Here is a 21,820-nt window from a genome sequence, read left to right on the forward strand (position 1 = left end):
TTGGCTGGCATCCAATCAGCAAAATCCAGCCAAAATTGGTCGGAAAAGACCAAATCGACACTAAGTAAAAATGTTTATGATTAAATTAGTACCAAAAAAAGGTTTTTGGACTAAATCGGCACAAATACAAAAGATTCAGGACTTTTTTTAACACTTTTCCCCATTTTTTCCGACCATATAATCTATTAACAGACAATGTTGGTCAAGATTTTTACCATGGATTTCGACTAATCCTAGGATTATGCTATGTTGTGAGCTGCACAAAGAGGAGTGGGACTTCGACGTGGGACAAGACGACACAGATGATGTTTTCCGTTTCTTCCCTCTGGAATGTATTGGTGGTCGCGGCCGTGGATACATGAAAGATGGGAATATGAAGACAATACATAAATTTAACCTAAGTTTGAGCCCACTGGGTCAAAATACATTGCAGGATGGAGATAATTCTGGCCCGGCCTAAGATTGAGAGTTGCCCCAAAAAGGAAAGGGATATGCCCATGCCTAGATCTAGGAGAGGATCACAACTCTCACCTATTGGTAGGAAATTGTTGATATAGACGTCGATCATTTTGTACAGCACGACTAATATTAACACGGACATATTTTATAATTTTTTAATATTTTTCTGAACTTTAAAATATATATATTACAACATTGAGCTGGCGAGGTTGTAAACCAACCCTCGTTAGCCATAGATGAGGGCCTTTGTGCCGTTGCCAAGATCCAAGTGAGAGCATTGGGCCCTCACCCAAATCCAGGTGAGGGGCTCGTGACCCTTGCCCTATATAGCACGAATACTCTCCAGAAGTCTTCGTGTCGTGTCCGATACTCGACACGCTCCGACACATCCCGACACGCGGTCAACGAGTGTCGAAAAATCCGACGCGTGGTCAACTCTCTCCAACACGCTCCGACATGCTCCGACACGTGAGTCCAGAATTCCAACACGTGATTCCGATAAGCACATGATCAATTTTAAAAATTTCTAATACTTGAGGGGTCAAAATATAAATATACACAAAAAAAGTAATAAAAGAAGTAATAAAATTGCTATAAATATACACGCACGGGATCAATTTTTTTTTTTTTCAGTTTTGTTTTTTTTTAATTATTTTTTAAAGTCTTTTACTATGAAAGAAGTAATAAAAAAATGCTATATATAATAAATAGATAAATTTAAAAATATCATTTCAGAATTTTTCTTTAAACAATGTTTTTTTCCTCTAAAGTTTTGTGTATTATTGTAACAAATTAAAATAACGAATGATATTATTTAATATTTTTCGTGTAAATTAATTCTAGGCTATTTTTATTATTATTTATTTATGTATTTATATATAAAAATATATTTAATATATAACGTGTCGGAACGTGTCGAAATTCTTTATTTTTAAGAAATGACGTGTTGGCGTGTCGTGTAGTGTCGCGTCGTGTTGTGTCGCGTGTCATGTGTCCGTGTCAGTGCTACATAGCACTTGCCCATGGTCAACAAGGGCATTGTGGTCCTCACCAAGAAAAAGTGAGGGCCTTGTGGCCCTTTTTGGCCAACAAGCAGGGGTCATTGCCCTCTCCTAGATCTAGGCAAGGGCCTGATGCCATCGCTTGTGGCCAACGAGGCATGGAGGTCATTACCCAAACCTCGCTTGTGGTTAGCAAGGCTCGACCAGTAATCTCATTGACTTGTAGTCGTAAAAAAAAAAGTAAAAAAAAATTCAAAAATTTAGAAACAAATTTAAAAATGATTTACATCAGTAGTGGCCATGCCATGTAGGATGACCGACATTTATGTTAGTGATTTCTTACCAAAATTAGTTGGAGGGACTTTATTGGCAAATCATCAAAAAAATTAAAATTTAACTGGCATAATTAAAAGGTTTATGATTGAATGTGCACAAATGCAATAAATTTATGAATTTTTTAGTACTTTTTTGCAACCTAAATAGTTTGATCAAAGTAATTCTAGTGAGGAGCAAATTCATCCTAGTGCAATTAGAACTTTACACAAAATCACAAACTTGCTACCATGAATATAGTATGGAATATGAATATCACCTAGCACTATTCATGAATTAAGTAAATTCTTTTGTATATATCCGAACACGAAAGAGTGTCTACAAACCCCTTTCTTTCCGTATGGTAAATCAAAGATTATCATCATTTTCCGTGACTTGTTTTTTTTATGCACCTTTGATCCATCAGAATCAATATTGATTGTGTCGTTCCAATCTAAGGTAATATTTGGTCTCACATGTCCGAATATCTTCTAACGAGGGAGAATTACCCAAAAAAAAAAATCTAAATCTATTACAAATGTATCAATTCTATGATAAACATTTTTTTTTACCAATTCAATTCTAAATCTTTTGCAATTGTGCCAATTTAATCTATCTGGCCAATTTTGACTAGCCAAGGCTGATGGGACAATTTTTAGTAATATATTATTTGATTTAATTTTTTAATTAGTTTTCTTCTTTCCTTTTTCTTATTCTTTTTCCTCTTCTTCCTTCTTTTGCTTCTTTCCCCCAACAATGGCCAGTGAGCCTCATCGGCCATTAGGCGAGACCAACCTCATTTAGGCCTCATCGGCTATGAGCAAAGGTGACCTCGGATATGACTAGTGAGACCATGGTTGCCCTAGTGAAGCTGCTATGGCTTCACCAATCACAAGCGAGGCTGGCTTCACCTAGATTTAAGGGAGGCCAAGTGAGGGCTTCACGGTTCTCACCGGCCATTGTGAGGGAGAAAAACAAAAGAAGGGAAGAAGAGGAAAAAGAAGAGGAAAAAGCAAAAGAAAACGAAAATAAAAATTAATAGAAATTTAAAAAATATTATGGAAAATTATTCATGTTATCATCGCCTGGTATCCATGTCAATGTCAGCTCGCCAAAATTGACAAAATGGACTGAATTGATTTTTTTGGTAATTTTCCCCTTCTAATGACCGTGATGACACGCGGTATGTGTGAATGAGAGAGAGAGAGAGAGAGGGGGGGGACACTTCTAGAAGGCCCACGTTGGAACGGGTAAACGTGAGGCACATTACATAAGAAAATCCATGTTAGGCTTGAAACTTTGAGGAGGGTTTGGAAGACGAAAAGGAGTGATGTACTCGCAAACACATTGCATGGACAGAAAAAGAGAAGATCCCAACGAGGAAGCTTCGGTTCTAGACGCAGTCTTCTGGTTTGGTAACCACATTAACCACTCATTCAGAACTTCCATTTGCCCCTTATCATAACCCCCCTCTCTTTCTCGTACTTATTATATTCTGGTTATGTCTTTGAGAAGCAGGCACAAAATAGAAACATATTGGAGCATTGGACATCTATATTTATATATAGCTCCTAGCTGTTCGTCTCCCATAATTTCCAATCATTTGTCCTGGTGATTTCGAGTTAAGATTCGTCTATATGTGTCGACAAATGCTAGTCTAGACCCAACTTGAAGTAATTAATGGGTATGTTTGCATCTTGTTCATGGATCACGGACGATACATGTATATCCCATATACGCCATAGCATAAATCATCTGGCGTAAAAAATTCTTGAGGAAAAAACAGCTCTTTATGAAGCAAGATTGTTTCCATAATTTAGTAAACCGCGGCTCGGTTATTTTCGTCATCGATGCGATTCCACCCAGAAAATTCCAAAATATAATGCCCCTTTTTCATGAGATTTAAGTCGGAATCCTTATTTTTCTTTGCTCTACATTAACTCGTCAATATAACTTGGTAAATATATACCTTTCTTCATCTTCTGGAGAAGATCGAGGTAAGTTTGCGTGTTCATGCTTTTGTTGTGTCGTGTTTTATTCTTGTCTAAAGCAGCCTAAAACTTTACATAGATTCAGACAACACAGTAACATATAGCATTTTAAATGATCACCCTCTTCTCAAATCAATATAAATTATCTGCTTGTGCAAGTACACATGCTAAAGAGACAGCATCCTTTAAAAAAAAAATAACTAACGGACACAACTTGTAGTAGCGCACCCAATACAATAGACCATTAAACGAAATGATTGCTTAACGTTAATACCCTAAATTAAGAGCCAATCATGCATAAAAAAAATAGTAAGATTCGTATCAGAATTTATGAAAAATTAAATTTCTTTATGCATATAGATTTTTATTTTTATTTTTTATACCGTGATTGTTTCAATTCACCACATCATTTGCTTAAGGTACAACAGCATTTGATACTATATTTCATAAATATGTATATATTGAGAGCGAGAGAGATTGGTTATGACGAATGCATAGACAAGTGCACATAGAATAATGCGGGGAATAGTCGGAAAGACATGTTCCCATTGGACAAGCTTGAGGTTTTCTTGGGGATGGGTGGGTAGAAATGGTTGAAGGTGGTTGGGCATCTAAGATCACGTCCTAAAAAAATAAACAACAACTATCAATCTATCAATATGATATCAGTATCATCTATATTTAGGCCCAGATCTTTGGTGTAACCGAGACTCAACCCCGGTCCCCGTGCAACAAATGATTATCCCTCGTTCACTACCAAGGAAACAAGAAAGAAAAAGCTGACCATAAAGTATAAAATCACCGAAATTCAACTCTACTTCTTTGAATTTTGTCACTAATATCCGCTACACGTGTTCTGCGGCATGCGAACTTCGCTTGGGTATTATCTAAACAGCCCTTCTTCCCCCCCTCTTTATTCTCTCTTCCATACAGAGCGTATCGCCAGTCAAATCCCCCGGGGCATTATCGCGAAACTCAGGGACCGAGCACTTTCGTCACCTTCATGGACCATCATTGTCAACATGTTAGCTGTAATCTGCACAATAGAATAAGACTATTGCAGACATATGGGGGAGTCTCTCTGAAAGCTTCTTCTTGACGGAGGATCCCGGTTTTATTCATATCTCATAGGCTTCCTGAGAACATACAGCGTGAGGACGAGGCTTTATTATTTATAGATGTGAACCGTACTTGAGTCCTGGATTGCTTGTCTTGGGGTGTGGAAGAGAAAGAGAAAAGTGTCGGGTCGCCTCGCCATCTGAATCTTGAATCGACAGAAAAATGGAGGGGAACCTTCCACCTGGATTCAGATTCCACCCGACCGATGAGGAGCTCATCACTTGTTATCTCACTTGCAAGGTCTCCGACATCGGCTTTACATCAAAAGCCATCGCCGACGTCGATCTCAACAAGTGCGAACCTTGGGATCTTCCAGGTAAACACATATATGTATATACCGTGTATACTGCCTCTTTATGCTTGTTTGCAGGTAACTTCCTGATCTTGTTGTGCATGCATGAACTATCTCCGCATGCTCTCTCTCTCTCCTTTTTGATTTGGTCGCTCTTCAGTCTTATTCCGTGCTTTACAATTTCCTTAAGAAGATTAAAAGATGACTCTTGTTTCTATGTTTTTTGTATTCTCAATTCATGAGCTGATGATCTTGAACTTAATCAAAGCTAATATAACTGCTGTCTACTGCCATAATTAGGTTGTCTAGGTTCCTTTTGGGTACTTGTTCTTTGCCTTTTATTTTCCTTTTTTTTTTTTTAAACTTTTTGAAACGGAAATGGGGAGGAAGAAGGGAAGAGTTAATGTAAGAAATCATCAAGATTTTGGAGATTTTAGTGCTTTATTTTTTATTTATTTATACGTATAAGAAGGTAAGTTTTTGCTTCTTGACATATTTGGTTTGGGACCCAAAAATTCGACAGTTTTTGATTGACTATAAAAATTTAGGGTTTTTATTCTTCTCGTAGGAGGGCCATATTACCTCATTTGCAATACGTGAGGAAGACTAAACGAATTTCTCAACAAGCAATTTCATATTACAATGATATTCAAAACAAAACATGTCCTTATCTTATAATTTGAGAACAGATGATGTCATCATCTGCAATTTCGGTCTTTAATTGATGGTTGTCTCTTCCGCATTGAATTCTCTTTCAAGACTTCTCAACTTGAAGCAAGGCAATTCCATTTTTCCGACAGGCATTAGGACTAGTCAATTTTTTAGTTTGCTTTGGGGCTTCGTATTTGTTTTAGGTTGAAGCGTGATGTAAGGTATACTTAGGATCCATTTGTTTCATGAAAAATAAATTATTTAAAAAATATATTTTCTAATAATAATTGCTTGTATCATTGGAAATAATTGATTAATGAAAAATGTTTTCATTGCCATTAATAAGTTATGTCTAAATAGTTTTATAGACCACCAAAAAAATTGCGTTAATTCGTTTTTTGTAAGCAATATGAATGCTCATTTTTAGGGAAAGTTTTTTCAAGTTATTCATTTTCTGTGACACAACGGGCCGTGGATTGCTGATTAGCATAAGCGAAAGGCGGGCTCGGCGGATCCTTGGTTACCAAAAAAAAAAAAAACTCTTAGAGACATTAGGACAACAAGCGATATTATTGGTGTTTAAAGCAAAATTAAGACGTGCCTTGTCAACAGGTGCTCTTGTTAAGACCACCAAAGATAGAAGAGGCACATATTAATACAACTTGACAATTGAAAATATATTTCAAAAGAGTAGCATGCTCTACATAGAAATTTGTTAATATTTTTTAAGTACAGTTAATAATCTTCAAGATGACGACTAAATAGAATTGGTCAAAATTGGAGATAAAGTTTTCACCTAGCTTTTTGAGGCTATTGATATCTTCTTTGCAAATGATTTATCACAGTAATTGCGATTACCAAGCAAGATTAATTAGAAACATTTGATGAAATTTCATCAAGTAAGAATTCGTTTTGGCCAGTTCCTTTTGGAAGAATTTAGAATCCTATTTCATCAAGCAACTTCGCTAAAAGAAGCGATTGTGGGTTGCAGGCAAGGCATCGATGGGGGAGAAAGAATGGTATTTCTTCAGCTTGAGGGATCGGAAATACCCGACCGGACTCCGGACGAACCGAGCGACGGAGGCGGGGTATTGGAAAACCACCGGGAAGGACAAGGAGATATTCCGTGGAGGTATCTTGGTAGGGATGAAGAAAACCCTAGTCTTTTACAAGGGAAGAGCTCCGAGGGGTGAGAAGAGCAACTGGGTCATGCACGAATATAGGCTAGAGAATAAGCATCCTTTTAAATCCACCAAGGTACATTTTACTCTCTTCTATATATTTACGTCCATCAAATCTCGAACTTCCTTTCAAATAGTCTTGAAATGACTTGAATCTTATTCAATCACCTTAAGATCAGTAAATTTGAAAAGTGGAACTTACTCGAATCAAACTTACATTAAATGGTGACTAGATATCTGATATATCTTGTCTCGGTCTATAAGCTCATCTTAATTCTTTACTTTGCATTATAGCTCCTCATGATTATACAAAGTATAGTATTTCATTATGAGAGGTATACATATTTGCATTTCTTAATTTAACCTTTCTAAACCAATAAAATGTTTGTGCGAAGTACTTCAAAGAATATGAAGAACTCAGAGTCACACCCTAACAAAGGAATGCAGGGTAATAAATGTGTATCCATAGGCATATGTTGAGCAAACTTTTTTGTGCAAGATTAGTTAACCTGAAAGTCCATGACATATAAATGTCACGACCTCTTCAGACCCAACATTTAGGTGTCGACAATAGACTATCATTTATAAACTTTATGGTAGTCTGAAAAAGTTTCAGAACATTAATTCTTGATTGCAATGGTAACCCTAAACAGCTTCTTTGTGAACAGGAAGAATGGGTGGTATGTAGGGTGTTCCAGAAGACGGCCGTGAAGAAGCCACAGCCGGCACTGTCCTCCGAGCAATCTCCAGACTCTCCTGGCGACACAAACTCAGCACTTCATGACCAGTACGGAGACATCGAATTGTCAAATAGTTTAACCGGCATGCCTAATAATGCATCAAGCGGATTCGCCGACATTAATTTAGCTCAAAACTACAGTAATCATAGTGATAGTACTGCCTATAACATGCAAAGCAATCCCCACATGAACATGATGAACAACTGGCCCTCGTCGGCGAGAGAAACAATCGCCGGCCTACCGTCTCTCCCATGGCCCTCAACCTTGCTGAGCTCGAATTTAGCTGTGAATGCGCTCCTCCTCAAGGCACTTCAGGTGAGGAACAACGGCAACTACAGTCACCAGCCAAGAGATCAAGCAGCAACGTTGTTAGGCACTTATGACTACTCTAACCATCTTCAGCCACAGCAACAAGCACAAGGAGCTTCTCATCATCATCATAATCTGTTCGGGATGAACGACTTAACATCTTCGACGAGCTTCAATGTGTCTTCGAGCTCGAAGGATTTGGAATCGTCCGTGCCGGATCACCAACAGCCGGAGCAACCATTCAGTTGGACTCCATTAAGGGAAGGGATTTGAAAACCTGTGAAAATAGCTAACTTCGTTTCAAAGACATTACAGTCGTGTCGAATGTTCTCAACTGTGTAATAGCTAGAAAAGCTTAGACCATCTTTTGTTTGTCCAACGTTGATCATCGCTATCTTAGGTTAATATGCATGTAAAGTTCATATCACGTAGTCTTCAAATCTCCCTGCACTTCATCTTTAATGTCCAATGTAAACTCTCTCTTTCTTTCTCTCTTAAAATAAAATATGCATATCTGTCCAGTAATTAACTGTAAGTTACTCAGGCAATCTTAAACTATCAGATGAAGCAAAAGTCGAGGAGATTTGGCTCGTCATATTCTATTTGGCAATTCACAAAATATTGCATCTTGCGTAATTCATGCAAAAGAAAACAATTTTTTTTTTTTTTACCATGCTAGTAAATTTTAATAATTGTCAATAAGTGTAAAAAAACTATTTGTTAAAAAAATAGCCAGTGACTTTTTCCACGTAACTTGTTGACAACTTATCAACATATTTATGATATTACTAATTTTTTTTATAGTTTGGAAATTACCAATTTTTCATACTACCTTACAAAGTTACTCAAAATTATTTGTATTACATTTTGCATAAACTTATCTTCTCGCTTATGCATAAAGAAAATTGAGAAAGTTGTTACGAAAACTCTAAACTTATTATATGGGGGCCAATATGGTCATAAATCTTTCAATTATGCAAATTTAGTCTCAAATCTTTGACGATTTGCTAATTTATTTTTAAACATTTCAATTGTGCCAAGTTAGTCCTAAACTTTTTGATACTTTGCCAATTTAATTATAAACCTTTTGACAATATGCCAACGTAGTCATCCCAGCCAAATATTCAAATAATAGTTTAGAATTAAATTGGTATGATTGAAATGTTTAAGACTAAATTGGAAAATCGTCAAAAGATTTAAGACTAAATTGACATAATAAAAAGTTTATAATTGAATTGGCTGTTGTACAATAGGTTTAGGAATTTTTAAACAATTATCTTAAGAAAATTGTGTTGATTTAATTTTTGGAAACAATTAATACACATCATCATGCAACTCGTGATGAAGCGAAAGAAAAAATTTCTACTTTTCGTCCTATGCTTTCACGCAATTTCTACTCAAGACGTTGCACTTTTAATTTTTGTTAATCAATTCATTCTAATTGCACAGATTGTCTAATTAATCCCTTCGGCAATGTGCCCTACCAAAATCAATCGAAGTGGCCTCGCCAACGCTCAAGCGCAACTTGGACGACATTGTGTTGATGTAAACGCTACCGTGAAGAATATAAGAAGCCAAAAGATAGAAAAACAAAATTATCTTCTTCCTCTCACGATCCCTCTTTTTCAACATGCATGTGGATTTTGACTTTAAAAATTATCGCCTTCAACATCATCTAACAGCCTTCACAGCTTGACTAAGCCAGATTTAATGGGGAAAAGACTTGATTAGGTAATTTTAAAGAAGTAGGAGGGTTTCATTAGGAGAAATAAAAAAATATATTGACTTGACTTGGAAAGGTGTAAAATACCAGAACTCAACGCGTGAAAATTTTCCAAAGAAAAAGCGACATTTATGGCATGCGCACGTAGAAAAATTTGCTTCATTCATCTGTGCTAATCGGTGCCTAATCATGTTAATTTTAATTTAAAATGTTGGCAAAACCCTCGATTATCTCGAGATGGGACTTTGACATGCCCTATTTCCGTCGGTGGAGTTTGACTCAGATGCGCATAGACGGAGCAATTCATTAATACCGTGACAAGTAAATCGCCTAGTCAGGCCAAAAAGAATTCAGACAGGTACGTCAAAAGATACATGTAGAGTAGGGGTAGATGGTATGGTGAAGCCTCTCTCAACTACCAACGACCGGCCCAGATTGCAGCTGCAGCAACGGTTAACCACCGCACCTAATCATTCAATGCCAATCAACTCGCAGCTACGGACAAAGAAATAAAAAGATAAAATAAAAAAAAAAAGTTCAACCCGCAGCTCGTCAATACGGCAACGCATTGGCGTTCAATAACGTTCGATCACGTGATTCGGATTCGTGAGAATCCTTGATATTGGCGGGGCATGCAAGAGCGAACTCGATGCGGAAATTTTCGGCTTGGATTTGACCGAGGACAAGATGTTTACCGGTCTCGATTTATCAGTCTGAATTGAGCGAACACGAGATTATAATAGACTTATACTGGATTTCATCGAAAAACACGAATTTCCATCCATAGTCTTCTTTGCACAGCGACGACTGGCTTTGTCGTATCACATCATCTATTCACATTTAATTCATCTACTTTTTATTTTCATCTTTTTTCTTTAAATTAGACTTTTCATTACTCACGCACGTGAAGTTTATTTCTCCAGTACACGGTCGTCCTTCTAGCAAATTCAACAAGTTAATTAAATTATTGGCTAGAGCAATGCTCGATATGCCAAAATTCTTACATAAAATATAATAATAGCGCTAGTGACGTGATGAGTAATTAGTGACTATTGAATAAGCGAGTCATGTTCGATATTCAATAACGATTAATCAGCCATACTTTTCAACATACCGGTGTTGTAAATAAAACATTATTAAGTTATTACATCCAGCTAGATTTGGCCCGTCCATGTGGCCCGTCCACGTCAGCTCCGCTGTTATACTCTGTTGAGACGAGAGAGATGCCTTCGGGGAAGTCCAACTCGGGCATCGACCGCCGCTTGTTCGAGGTTGATTTCGTTTCTCATGGCGTTCGAACACGGTCTTGCTTATGTGATCTAGAATTTGGATTGATGTGTGTCTGGATGAACTGTCGGAGGCCTTTAGCTAGCAGCTGGTTGGATGGCGACTCTGTTTCTGCATCGACAATGCTTGCGTACGTTTTCTTCTGCTGAAATTGAAATGGAGTGAATGAATTAGAGCTCGTCGGTTAGGTGTTCAGGTACGTCGCGCGAGAGATGGTTTTAGATTGTCGAGAACTCGCTGGAAGCATGACAATTAGCCAAAAAAACCAGGAGCATTGCAGTGGCTGTCATCGCGGAATCATGAATGCCGCAGCTGTTTGACTGTGATCAGCTGAACTTTCTTTGTTCTTGCTCCTATAAGCAAAAATGGGCTCTTCACATTTGAGGATATTTAGACCTTGAATAAGGTAGCGGTGCAAAGATCGATTTACAAGACATTGCAAGCAGACAGTAAATGGAATTATGTTGTAACATGGACTTGATTTTTTTTAATTTTTTTTTCGTTAGATGATTAGGTGACTGAATGTGAATTTTATAGTAATATGCTGCCTTGCCAATTACATTTGCATGGTATCGTTTCAGTTTCCGCTGTCATCTGCGGTGTGTATCGGCGAGTCTTTAGACCTCAAGAACTGATTGTGCTTGGCCGTAGTCTCGAGGTTTATGAATGTTGAACAGAAAGGGTACATGACAAAGGAATAATAAGGCACTCAAAACTATTTATGGCACTGGGATTGACCGCTAAAGTATAACCTAATATGACATTCTGGTTTCTGGACATGAGAGTACTGATGTCCTTTGCTTGAGCTGCTTGCTCTCTAAAATGCCATCAAGCTAAAATATGCATAACTGTAGTGATTGCTGCGGCACGTGACTCTCCCCCATTTGGCTTGCTGTCGGGCAAGATCAAACTTTCAGCATACGTGCGAGAAAATTATGAAGTTTTGCCTACTTCATAGTTGAACTGAAAACGGCGCTGTTCAAAAAAGCAAAAGGAGGCTTTAGCCTATATTGGCAGCAGCTCATAGACTACTCAATGCCATGCAAAGCTGAAATTTTTTTGTTGGGCTAACTTTGATGATGCCCTCAAATCAGTCGGCAAATATTTCGTACCATGGTTCAGAACATAGACTAAGTTAATGAGGTATGTCAGTGGCTGAGGCAGTTGGTTAATCTCGTGTAAATAATTTAACCCCAACACTATGTATACATCAGAATATCTGGGTCAAACTTGAAGCACTACAAATTATGCGAGGCATTGTTGTGTAACATGTGCTTAGGAGGATGGCTGCTTTTGCTTCTACTTCTCTATGTGCAAATGCTTATGCACTTCCTTTAGAGACCCTGCTCATGTTTGTTGTGCGGGCATTTTTGTTTTGGGACATTTGACAGCAAAGCTCTCTATATGATAGCATTTGGTGCATATGTTATCTTTGAGCACAGGTGGAACCACTTCATCAGATCATGCTACAAAGGCCCTTGTATAGCCATGTCTGCTGGAAATGTGGCCGAGATTCAAGCCGCCAACGGCACCGAGAATCAAGCTGCTGATGTCGCCGAGATTCAAGCTGAATGCTGAGAATGAAGATGGCATCATCTGCCGAGATTCAAGCTAAATGACAGTGTCAGCAACCATTTTGATCCACAATATGTCTCGCTGTTATGATTGCTGCAGCACATGATTCTCCCCCATTTGGTGTCTGGGGGGACCAATATAACAGTCTACTGTTGCACCATCTGAAGATTTACCTAATAAGCTGAAAATGGCGCTTTTTATCAACCAAAAGGAGGCTTTAGCCTATATTGCTGGCAGCTCACAGAATATTCAGTACCATAAAGCTGAAAAATGTTTTTTGCACTAACTTTGATCATGCCCTCAAACCAGTTGGCACATAATTCTTACCATGGTTGAGAACATAGACTAAGTTAATGAGGTATGCCGGTGGCTGTGGCAATTGGTTAATCCCAGATTAATTATTTAACCCCCAACATCATATATACACTAGAATTGGGACGAAAGCAGTATGAATTGTGTGAGGTATTGTCTTGCAACATATACTTAGGAAGGTGACTGCTTTTGCTTCTATATCTCTGTCTACATGCATATGGTTAGGCACTTCCTTTAGAGACCCTGCTCATGTTTGCTGTATGGGCATTTTTGTTCTGAGGCATATGACAGCAAAGCTTTCCATATGACAGCAGCTGGTGCATATCTTATTTGTTTTTACATCTTGCACATCCACACATCCAACATAGGAACATCATACCAGGATTCCTTCTTTCCTTTCTTTGGTAATGTTGTAAGCAGTACAGCGCTGGCTGAACTCGTAAAATATTGGGCTCCTCCAGTCAGACTTTCCTCAATAAAAGAGCATCTGCAGTTCAGGATCATCAAGATTAGTGTTTGTAATAGGATTAAACTTATATAATAGTTCAAGTGTTTCATGTTCTTAATAGAATGCAGAAGAAGGAGGTTATTCTGCCAGTACATTCAATGTTTATAACTTGGAAGGAGTTGAAATAGTCATTGCCGCAGCAGAGGAAGACGAGTCCTGCCACATTACAGGTTGGACAAATGTACTTGAAACTTGATTTTTTTCAGCTTTTAAGTTTGGCTAATTATCAGGTACCTGAAAGGCTTGCCGTGTGGAAGGATCATAATGCTGAAGTGTCTTAGGCTGTTGCACCTTCTATAGTACTTTTATTTGCTAAAGCTGACCAAAATATCTCAAACATCCTCTTTGCTTATTAAATTTCACTCTACAAGCTTAAAGTTCAAAGAAGGGATTTTGACTAATTTTTTGGCACTGCTCCTTCATGAAAAGATTACTTTCCGTTATCTGTCTTTTAACATTCACACTAAAGTTCAAAGTAGGGCATGGACTCCGATCTCTACGCATTTCACCAGTCCACCGGAAATTCCCTTTGCCCCTACCATATTCCAGCTTGGTAGTTTCCACCGCCTGTCCAGGGTTGAGCTCATTTTCCTTGCAGATCCATCCTGCTGCCTTTAAGCAAGGAGGGATTCCCCTAGTTGCCTGTTGTATCTTGCTGCTGAACAGGCTAATGTGAGCGCTTTTCATATCTGATTGAATGGGAGAAGAACACGAGTACTGCACTTATCTGCAGCTAGAAATTTGCTACATGCTTTGTCCAGACAAAATTATTTGGATTATGCTCTCTGGTAAGATCTAAGTTCTCTGGACAAATGATATACAATCGATGGGACCTTCTGCGTTGTTGGTTTATAGAGATGCTTATCCAGTCAAATGCAACCCAACAACTCGTGGAAGCCTCATCTGGCTTTCTTTTCTGCAAAGCTATTTGTTCTGATATGCGGATCTTGTGGATATCATACCGTTCAACCTGAGCTTATACCAAAAGTATCTGTTTTGAAATAACACATGGAATATGGAGAATGGAACGTTATATCGGTTCACTTTCTATCATTTGTTTTTTAAGTTTTGGGGTATAAGACACGAGTTTGCATTTATATGTCCATTTGAGTCAATGATTGCTCTACTTCAGTCAATGCAAACAGAGGAAATAAGTTAAATAGGGTTATGCACATGCTTTTATGGCACGTTCCAGTCAACAGTTCATTTTTATCATGGAATTCCGAAGGAAGATCTCACGGAAGCCATTAATTTGGCATATGTCTCTCCACCCTGATTCATTTCCTATATTGGCTAGCATAGGGGATGATGCAGTTTGGTGTCGCAAGCTGCAGCCTACTCGCTTAAAGGAAAGATAAGTCAATTAATGATCTGTTCACGTTGTTTGTCATTTGAATTTTTCCAGGGATTTTATTCAGTAATGGCAGTTGGTTCACATCTCTCCTTCGAAAATAGTATCTCCTACGCAAATATCATTTCTTCTTTGGCCCACTCAAAAGGCCTGCTCATTGAGGCTGAATAAGGGAGATCATCAGGGACAGAGGATGACCTGCAGCTTTGGCGGGTTGTGTATTGGAAATGTTCTTGGAAAATATCCTCCCGGCAGTCCAAATTTGAGGCTTGATCTGCTGAAGGTCTGGAATATTCTGCTCTGGCCCTCATTAAAATCCTTAATCATGCAACCGTGAGGCATTGATTGTTGGGACACTTCTTATGTTTAGGTATTTTGTAGAAAAACTTAAGCACAAATGCATTTTTATGCACAATATGAAGAAATGTCAGTACGCAAGTTCTGAAGAAAAACTTGTGAAATGTTTAGGTACATAGAAATTCCTAGTAAACCATATCGGCAGAGGGAGAGAGATTGCAGAACAATTTGTAGAAACCAAAGAAATACAAAGAAGAGAACCCATAAATGGGTGAAGGAGGGCATGAGAAATTTATTTTGGCCGTCTCTCTAGAAGGCTAAGCTATTAGAGATGGCAGGAATCATATACTAAATCTCGGTAGATATAAAGTTTCCTCATTTGTTCCCGTATTTGTCAACTTGCATGGGCTGATAACAAATGATGAATAGGCTGATCCCGGTTTGAGTTTGTTTTGCTTAACTACTGGAGAAGCTTTTTACATGTTTGCCTTGAGAATTCATTCAAGCATACACTAGTTTTCAATCCCTGAGTGACTATTCAGCCCCTCAAAGAACAGTATCGAACTCTCCAATAGAATTGCATCATTGCAAAGCTGAGCTCGCTCCAAAACAACCATCTCTTTTTCTGTGAAAAGTACTGATTAGCATCCACCAATTGCGTAGTAAGAGATTCATCTTTTACTGGCAAAACATATATTGTCGAAGAGGGTTACACCAAGTACTGATTAGCATCAACCAATATGGATTCTGTCCTTGCTTCATCTTATCCGTCAGTGTCTCCTTGGTGCTTCACGGAGCTTCTGGCTTGTCTGAGGAACTCATCAAGGTAATTAGTTCATACTCAATGCAAATCCTTCACAGGCAAACGATTCTGAATGAATGATTGTGATGAGGCACGAGAAATTGTTCAGAAGCTAACCAAACGAACTTGAATGGTTCGGTTCCGACAGGGAAAAGTTCCACACGAACACAGAGCTGCGAAAGGCATACATGGAATGCAGAAAGAGAGAGCAAGTCAGATGCATAACTTCGTTTCAAACCTCAACAGCAAAATTATTGCTCAAGAAAAATAACAAAGATTCAAAGCAAGCTAAAAATCTAGTGAGCCACCAATGCTGGACATCTTTTCATGTTACTGCATATTTCCTTCTATTACAGAAGTACAGGCACATGCTGAATCATTGAAAGTGAAAAGAGTACATCTCGTGAGATTTGTCTTGAACAGGAATGAGTTCAAACATAAAAGATTTGAACCTATTGAAGAAAACAAGGGCAATTCAAGAGGAAGCATTGTGTATGTCTGTGTTACTCTATGTAAGCATTGAACTGAACTCACCGACGGTACAGAGGCAATGCCCCAAATGCCTCTCGAGTTTCCTTCAGCACAAATATGAAGTTCTTTTCAAAGGATCATCACATATCTAAAGTAAGGTCAGATTCTTCATCATCTTGGTCAGATTCTTCATCATCTTCCCAATCACTGCCTTCAACATCATCAGGATCAGACGTTGGACCATCATCTTCACTCTGGAATGAAAAATCAAATCCAAATTAGCACCACCAGTAGCAATGACTCTGCACTGCATTACAGATCCAAATTTTCTCCCAAATAAGAGAATCAAAGATTTTCGCATCACATCCAGAACACAAACCAGAAATTTCAACACCTAAAAATTGCGTAAGGCCAAAAGAAAGCATGTGTCCAATTGGCAAGCAGTGCAAAGCAATATACCATTTTCAATTCTGATACTTCATCAAACTGGCCATTTCCTTTGGAACTCCAGGGATCTTCACTCTCTATCTCACAAGAGTCACCCTGCAGAAAACGTGAAGTGAAGGCCATAAGGAACCTACTCATGAAAAGATTTATGATAGCTCTCCAGAATAAGCGGCACTTACTATTTCCTTCTTCATCTGCTCAATTGTGTGCTCCAGCTCAGATATGTGTTGACTTAGAGCCTGTGCATGACAAGTAAAGATACAGTAAACAAGTGGAAAATTCAGAAACATTAACATCAATTTTGCATGTATAGGCAGATGGGACATGTGAGGTGACCTCATGCCGTTGCATGGCAACAGAACGTTTCAATGCTTTTGCCTTCGTGAGAAGGTTCCTTGGCCTCAGGCTGATGGGCCGCCGGTAATTCTTTCCACGATAATATATAAGAGCATAGCCTTTCGGCACACTTTCTATTGATACTAATATTCCACCGCTCTCGAACTCCAATAGCCTTGCTGTGTCTTCCACAAAAGTAGAGTTTTTTGTTTTGTTATAAGCTTCACCAATTCTCTATGCTTCCAATGCAGGTGCATATTCTCAATGACACCATCGAAAACACCACGAATACCTGGAATAATGAAAACATTAATGCCCTCAATTCGATGTTAAAATTATTCCTTTAATAAATGAAGAAATATATAAGTACCAAGAGGCAGGTAAGGCTTCATTCTTAAACCAACTTTGCGAAACATAGTCCGTTCCTCATCGGTGATAGTTTCCTGGTCATCATCAGGACTAGCGGGAACCATAGATGCTTCTATTTTAGATAAGAGTTTGTCAGCCCTTAATTTCTTTGCTTGTGCCTGTTCATCACATGACAGAGAACCACCATTTAGTAAAAATGATGACAGGATGATCTGAGAGGCCAATCATAAGAACAACCAAAGAAAATAGAAAAAAGGATGCTTGCATTGCAGATAAATATTACACAAATGACATGGATCACTTGAGGATAAAACATGTCTCTTCTCATCATCCAAACTGATTGAGTGATCTAAGAATCAGCCCAAAAAAAAAGCTGCATGCACCCAGAGAAGGAAGAAGGCTTTGTAAAAGCTTCACATGATGTTTCAACTGGTAATAAGAAATAAAATTTAAGAACAAGAACACTGCTCTAGAGTCCATTTGCATTTAAAAGCAATACATTTTCCTTGATAACATAATCCCATATTCTTCTAACAGGAGAAAGAATTTCTCTAATAAATATTTTATTTTCCTGTCTAGACATTTTCTATATCTAGACAAAGGTAAAGTTCTGCTGTGTTGGTAGTTGGAGGTTATTTACTAAACCATCACTAATTACTTCTGCTGTCTTAACACTGCTCTGTGTAGCCTATTTTGCATCTGCATCTGGTTCATCTCATCAAGCAAATATATCTTAGTATACCACCTAGTAGATGTGATTCCATCAAATATAGCAAAGGAAGTAGACAAGAAATGTACGTTATACTGAAGAAAAGCACTTACAAGATCTAGCTTATGCTCAATTCTTTTGACAAGTCTAACACTCTTGGACTTGGAAGCTTCTTCGATCATCTTTTCACGTTCCTCATTAGATATATCTCTTCCCCATCGGGCTTGAGCCTCATAGAACTCAGCTAAAGTACCTGCTTGCACATAGCCAGCTTCCTTAGATGGAGCAGCATCAACTGTTCCAGTCTGAAGTTTTTCTTCAACATCTTGTATCTGTTTTGCCAATTCCTGTCTTTCTGACAAAGCAGTAGCTACAGTAGGAGGAACTGTTCCAGTCCGAAGTTTTTCTTCAACATCTTGTATCTGTTTTGCCAATTCCTGTCTTTCTGACAAAGCAGTAGCTACAGTAGGAGGAAGAAAATCCTTTCCGCGATAGAAGACGATGTAATACTTATTTCGAAGTAGTAAGACCCCCCCAGTTAAATCCTGAAGAACAAAAGGAAATGTGATCAGTTTCAATATGTGCTCGAATAACGACTTCTGTTTTACTCTTTCACTGTGCCTTATTCAGGATAGGTGAACAACCAAAAGATGCAGGAGATCATATTAGAATTACCCCTTTAACAAGATACACAAATTTTGCAATATGTTACCAGTTTAAGTAACATTCATAGTCTCCGCAGTTATAAACATTCGTAGAAGTAGCAAAGAGACATAAGGAACTGACTTTAGAGTACTGAAGGGTAATAAAAGAATTATATCACCAGGAAACTGGTGTTTTGGATCAGGATGTGCAAAAGACAAACCTTCAGCTCATCAGCCATGAGTTTGTTATTCGTATTCTGGATTCCTCTTTTAACAGCAATCTTCACAACTGAGCTCTTCTCCCAAAGCTTAATTATAGCAGCTGCCAGGCCCTGATGGTTCCTGTTTCTCCCTTCATGATTTAAGGAAACAATATGTCAACAACTTATTTGCATAGGGAAGAAGCTGACAAGCTGTATCACAACATGGTGAATATTACCGAGGGCAAAATGACAAGGAAGTGACTTTGCCAGCTTCCGTAAGTTGGTCATCTCAGCATTGGTCAGTCGCGAACGCATTCCAGTAGGAAGAAGCCTAAAAGGTGTTTTATAACCCGGAATCTTTTGAGGAAGTAGATCTGCATCGACCGGAAGCACTCCTGTGCCCCACCACTCTTCGAAACGAGGGCCTAAGCCATCTAACAAGTCGTTATATTCAATTTCCTCTTCTGTCAAGCTCTCCTTTAGCACTGGGCTCCTCACCGACACTTCACTCTTCTCACGTTCCGGCTTCACATCATCGCCACTTTCTGCGACTGCTCTGTTGGCTGAAGAAACATCAGGGATAAAGAGAGCATCACCTTCCCTCACAATCGGTTGGGATCTTGAAGCAGGGCCTTCATAGTTCTTCCCACGGTACACCACCATAACACTGCCAGACCTCCATATGACCAATCCCCCAGTTCGACGCTGAGAAAACTACAAGCAGTCACTTACATACTCTCGAATCATATTCATTCCTTTCCTTTTCACTTTTAAACATCGTTACTTCATATTCATCATAATTTTAAGCAAACAGGAAACACAACCATCAACCAAGCACAAAGTTCAAAAAGCAAGAAAACACATAATTGTGGCAAATTCATCTACAATAAGTTATCATTGAACCGACCTCGACGACCTCGTGCGCGGTCTTCATGTCATGCGCAAGCACCTCGTGAAACTTAAGCCTCACAAGCTCCTCCTTCCTCCACTTATCATGTATCTTCTCCAAAACCGCCTGCGTGATCCCCGCCTTCGCGACGCTAATCCTCTCCCTAAGGTACATCCCATTCCTCCTCAACCTCCTCAGCTCCTCGTCCTCGATCGTGAGTTCCGCCAACGACGGCGCCTTCACCGACCTCTTCATCCCCCCGACGACCTTCTCCTCAGCCTTGACCTCTCCCTTGCCTTCCTTCTCCCACGGCAACAACCCCGCATCGTCCTCCTCGCGCTCGTCCTCCTCGAGGAAACTATCCGGCCTAATCCACTCCCTACGCAACAGGTCACCTAGCCTCTCCTCTCCAGTCGGCCGCGCGGCTCCGAATTCGCCCTCCCCGTCCTCCTCGTCCCCTTCCTCTTCATCGTCCGACCCCAATCCCAAATTCCGCAACCTGAGCACGATCCTCTCGATCGCATTCTGGCCTCTGTCGTTTCCGGAGTACCTACGCTCAGCCTCGCCGCGGGAATCGGAGCCGGCGACCTCGCCGGGCGACTCCTCGTCGATCTCGCGGTCCGCGGCGGCGGCGGCCACTTGTTGAGCCAGGGGGCGGAGTGCGGCTTGCCGCCGCTCCTTCCGCGGGAGGAGCTGGCGTCTCGAGGATTGGTCGTGCGGGAGGGACTGGCAGAAGCAGCGCCGTCCGAGCGCGCGAGGCCGCCGCCGCGGCGGCGCCGGAGAGGCGAAGAGGAGGTGGAGGGAGCTCTTGCCGTAGCCGGAGGAGGCGCGGGGGAGGGCGTTGCGCAGTGGCAGTTCGGTAATTTTGGCGGTTGCGAAGGCCATTTTCTTCCCCGGGGTGCCGGGAGCTTCAGTGAAGCGAGGTGGGGGACGGAGCGTGTTTCATTGTTTGGATATTACAGAGAGAAAAACCAGAGGATGAAGAAGACGATGACGAAGAAGATATTTAATCTTTTTGGGGGATATTCTTTTTATTTTTATTATCGTTCAGAGGTCGTGAGATGGATCGGGCCTGAGAAATGATGTGGGCCGTGTTGTGGGCCATCACGCATGTGAGCCCAATCAGTCGTTGGCCCATTTGCATGAACTTGATGGCGGGTGCGCTAGATAAAATTGGCGCCCTAGTTTATGAGAAAACTTCATGAAAAATGAAAATACTTTTCGAAAAAATATTTATTTCAGGAAAATATTAGCTTTCCATTGTTTGTTGGTATGTCACCGAAAACGTTTTTGGTGTCTAGATCTCATTCGAAAAATGATTTTCAATCTCATGACTTTATCTAAGGCAAAAAAAAAAAAAAAAGAAAGAATTTTAATATCTTTTTCTTTTTATTTTTTTTTAATTTATTTTTTTCCTTCTACAGATATCAATCATTAGGCCTAGACAATGCCTGACAACTGTTACAGCCAAGCTTGAGCTCACCTAGATCTGGCGAGCCCCGAGCTCACCTGCCTTGCCTAAGCTCAGGCATGCTTGGATCGGTTGAGCCTCAAGCTAGTTGGCTTGCATCATGGCCAATTGCTGGGCTGCTAGCCATTGCCAAGGCACATGGCTAGCGAAGGAAGGAGAAAGGAGGAGAAATGGGAAAGAAAAGAATAATAAAAAATTAATTAAAAATAGAAATAATTAAAATTTTAATTTTTAAAAATATATTTTTTGTAAGAACAAACATTTCATTAAACAAAGACCCAAGCCTGAACATCGAGGACAGGTGCATGATCTTTGTGAATGCAAGCCTAAGGGTTGAGACCATAGTTCAAGCATCAAGGACTTGACCTTAG

At 39.5% G+C, this 21,820-nt stretch overlaps 2 protein-coding genes across 2 annotated transcripts; one reads left to right on the forward strand and one right to left on the reverse strand.

The window, feature by feature from the left end:
* Positions 1-4,783: 4,783 nt before the first annotated feature.
* LOC104421675 (NAC domain-containing protein 92) lies at positions 4,784-8,580 on the forward strand. Its single transcript, XM_010033715.3, has 3 exons — positions 4,784-5,198; positions 6,817-7,082; positions 7,675-8,580. The coding sequence occupies exons 1-3, from the start codon at positions 5,045-5,047 to the stop codon at positions 8,326-8,328; spliced, it is 1,074 nt and encodes a 357-aa protein (XP_010032017.2). The 5' UTR covers positions 4,784-5,044; the 3' UTR covers positions 8,329-8,580.
* A 6,920-nt stretch (positions 8,581-15,500) lies between these two features.
* Positions 15,501-20,972, reverse strand: LOC104434406 (CRM-domain containing factor CFM3B, chloroplastic). The gene is given in 11 exon segments (XM_010047343.3): positions 15,501-16,083; positions 16,445-16,635; positions 16,841-16,924; positions 17,008-17,067; positions 17,165-17,373; positions 17,376-17,456; positions 17,535-17,691; positions 18,356-18,787; positions 19,108-19,238; positions 19,326-19,794; positions 19,997-20,972. Coding segments are annotated over 10 exon segments (2,604 nt in total). The 5' UTR covers positions 20,864-20,972; the 3' UTR covers positions 15,501-16,083; positions 16,445-16,521.
* Positions 20,973-21,820: the final 848 nt, after the last annotated feature.

Source organism: Eucalyptus grandis, chromosome 2 (assembly GCF_016545825.1).
Source record: "Eucalyptus grandis isolate ANBG69807.140 chromosome 2, ASM1654582v1, whole genome shotgun sequence".
Lineage (NCBI taxonomy): Eukaryota > Viridiplantae > Streptophyta > Magnoliopsida > Myrtales > Myrtaceae > Eucalyptus > Eucalyptus grandis.

Coding starts and splice junctions, on each gene's coding strand:
- LOC104421675 (XM_010033715.3), top strand. CDS start 5,045: ATGGAGGGGAACCTTCCACCTGGATTCAGATTCCACCCGACCGATGAG. Junction 5,199..6,816: donor CGAACCTTGGGATCTTCCAG/GTAAACACATAT, acceptor TGTGGGTTGCAG/GCAAGGCATCGATGGGGGAG. Junction 7,083..7,674: donor ATCCTTTTAAATCCACCAAG/GTACATTTTACT, acceptor CTTTGTGAACAG/GAAGAATGGGTGGTATGTAG.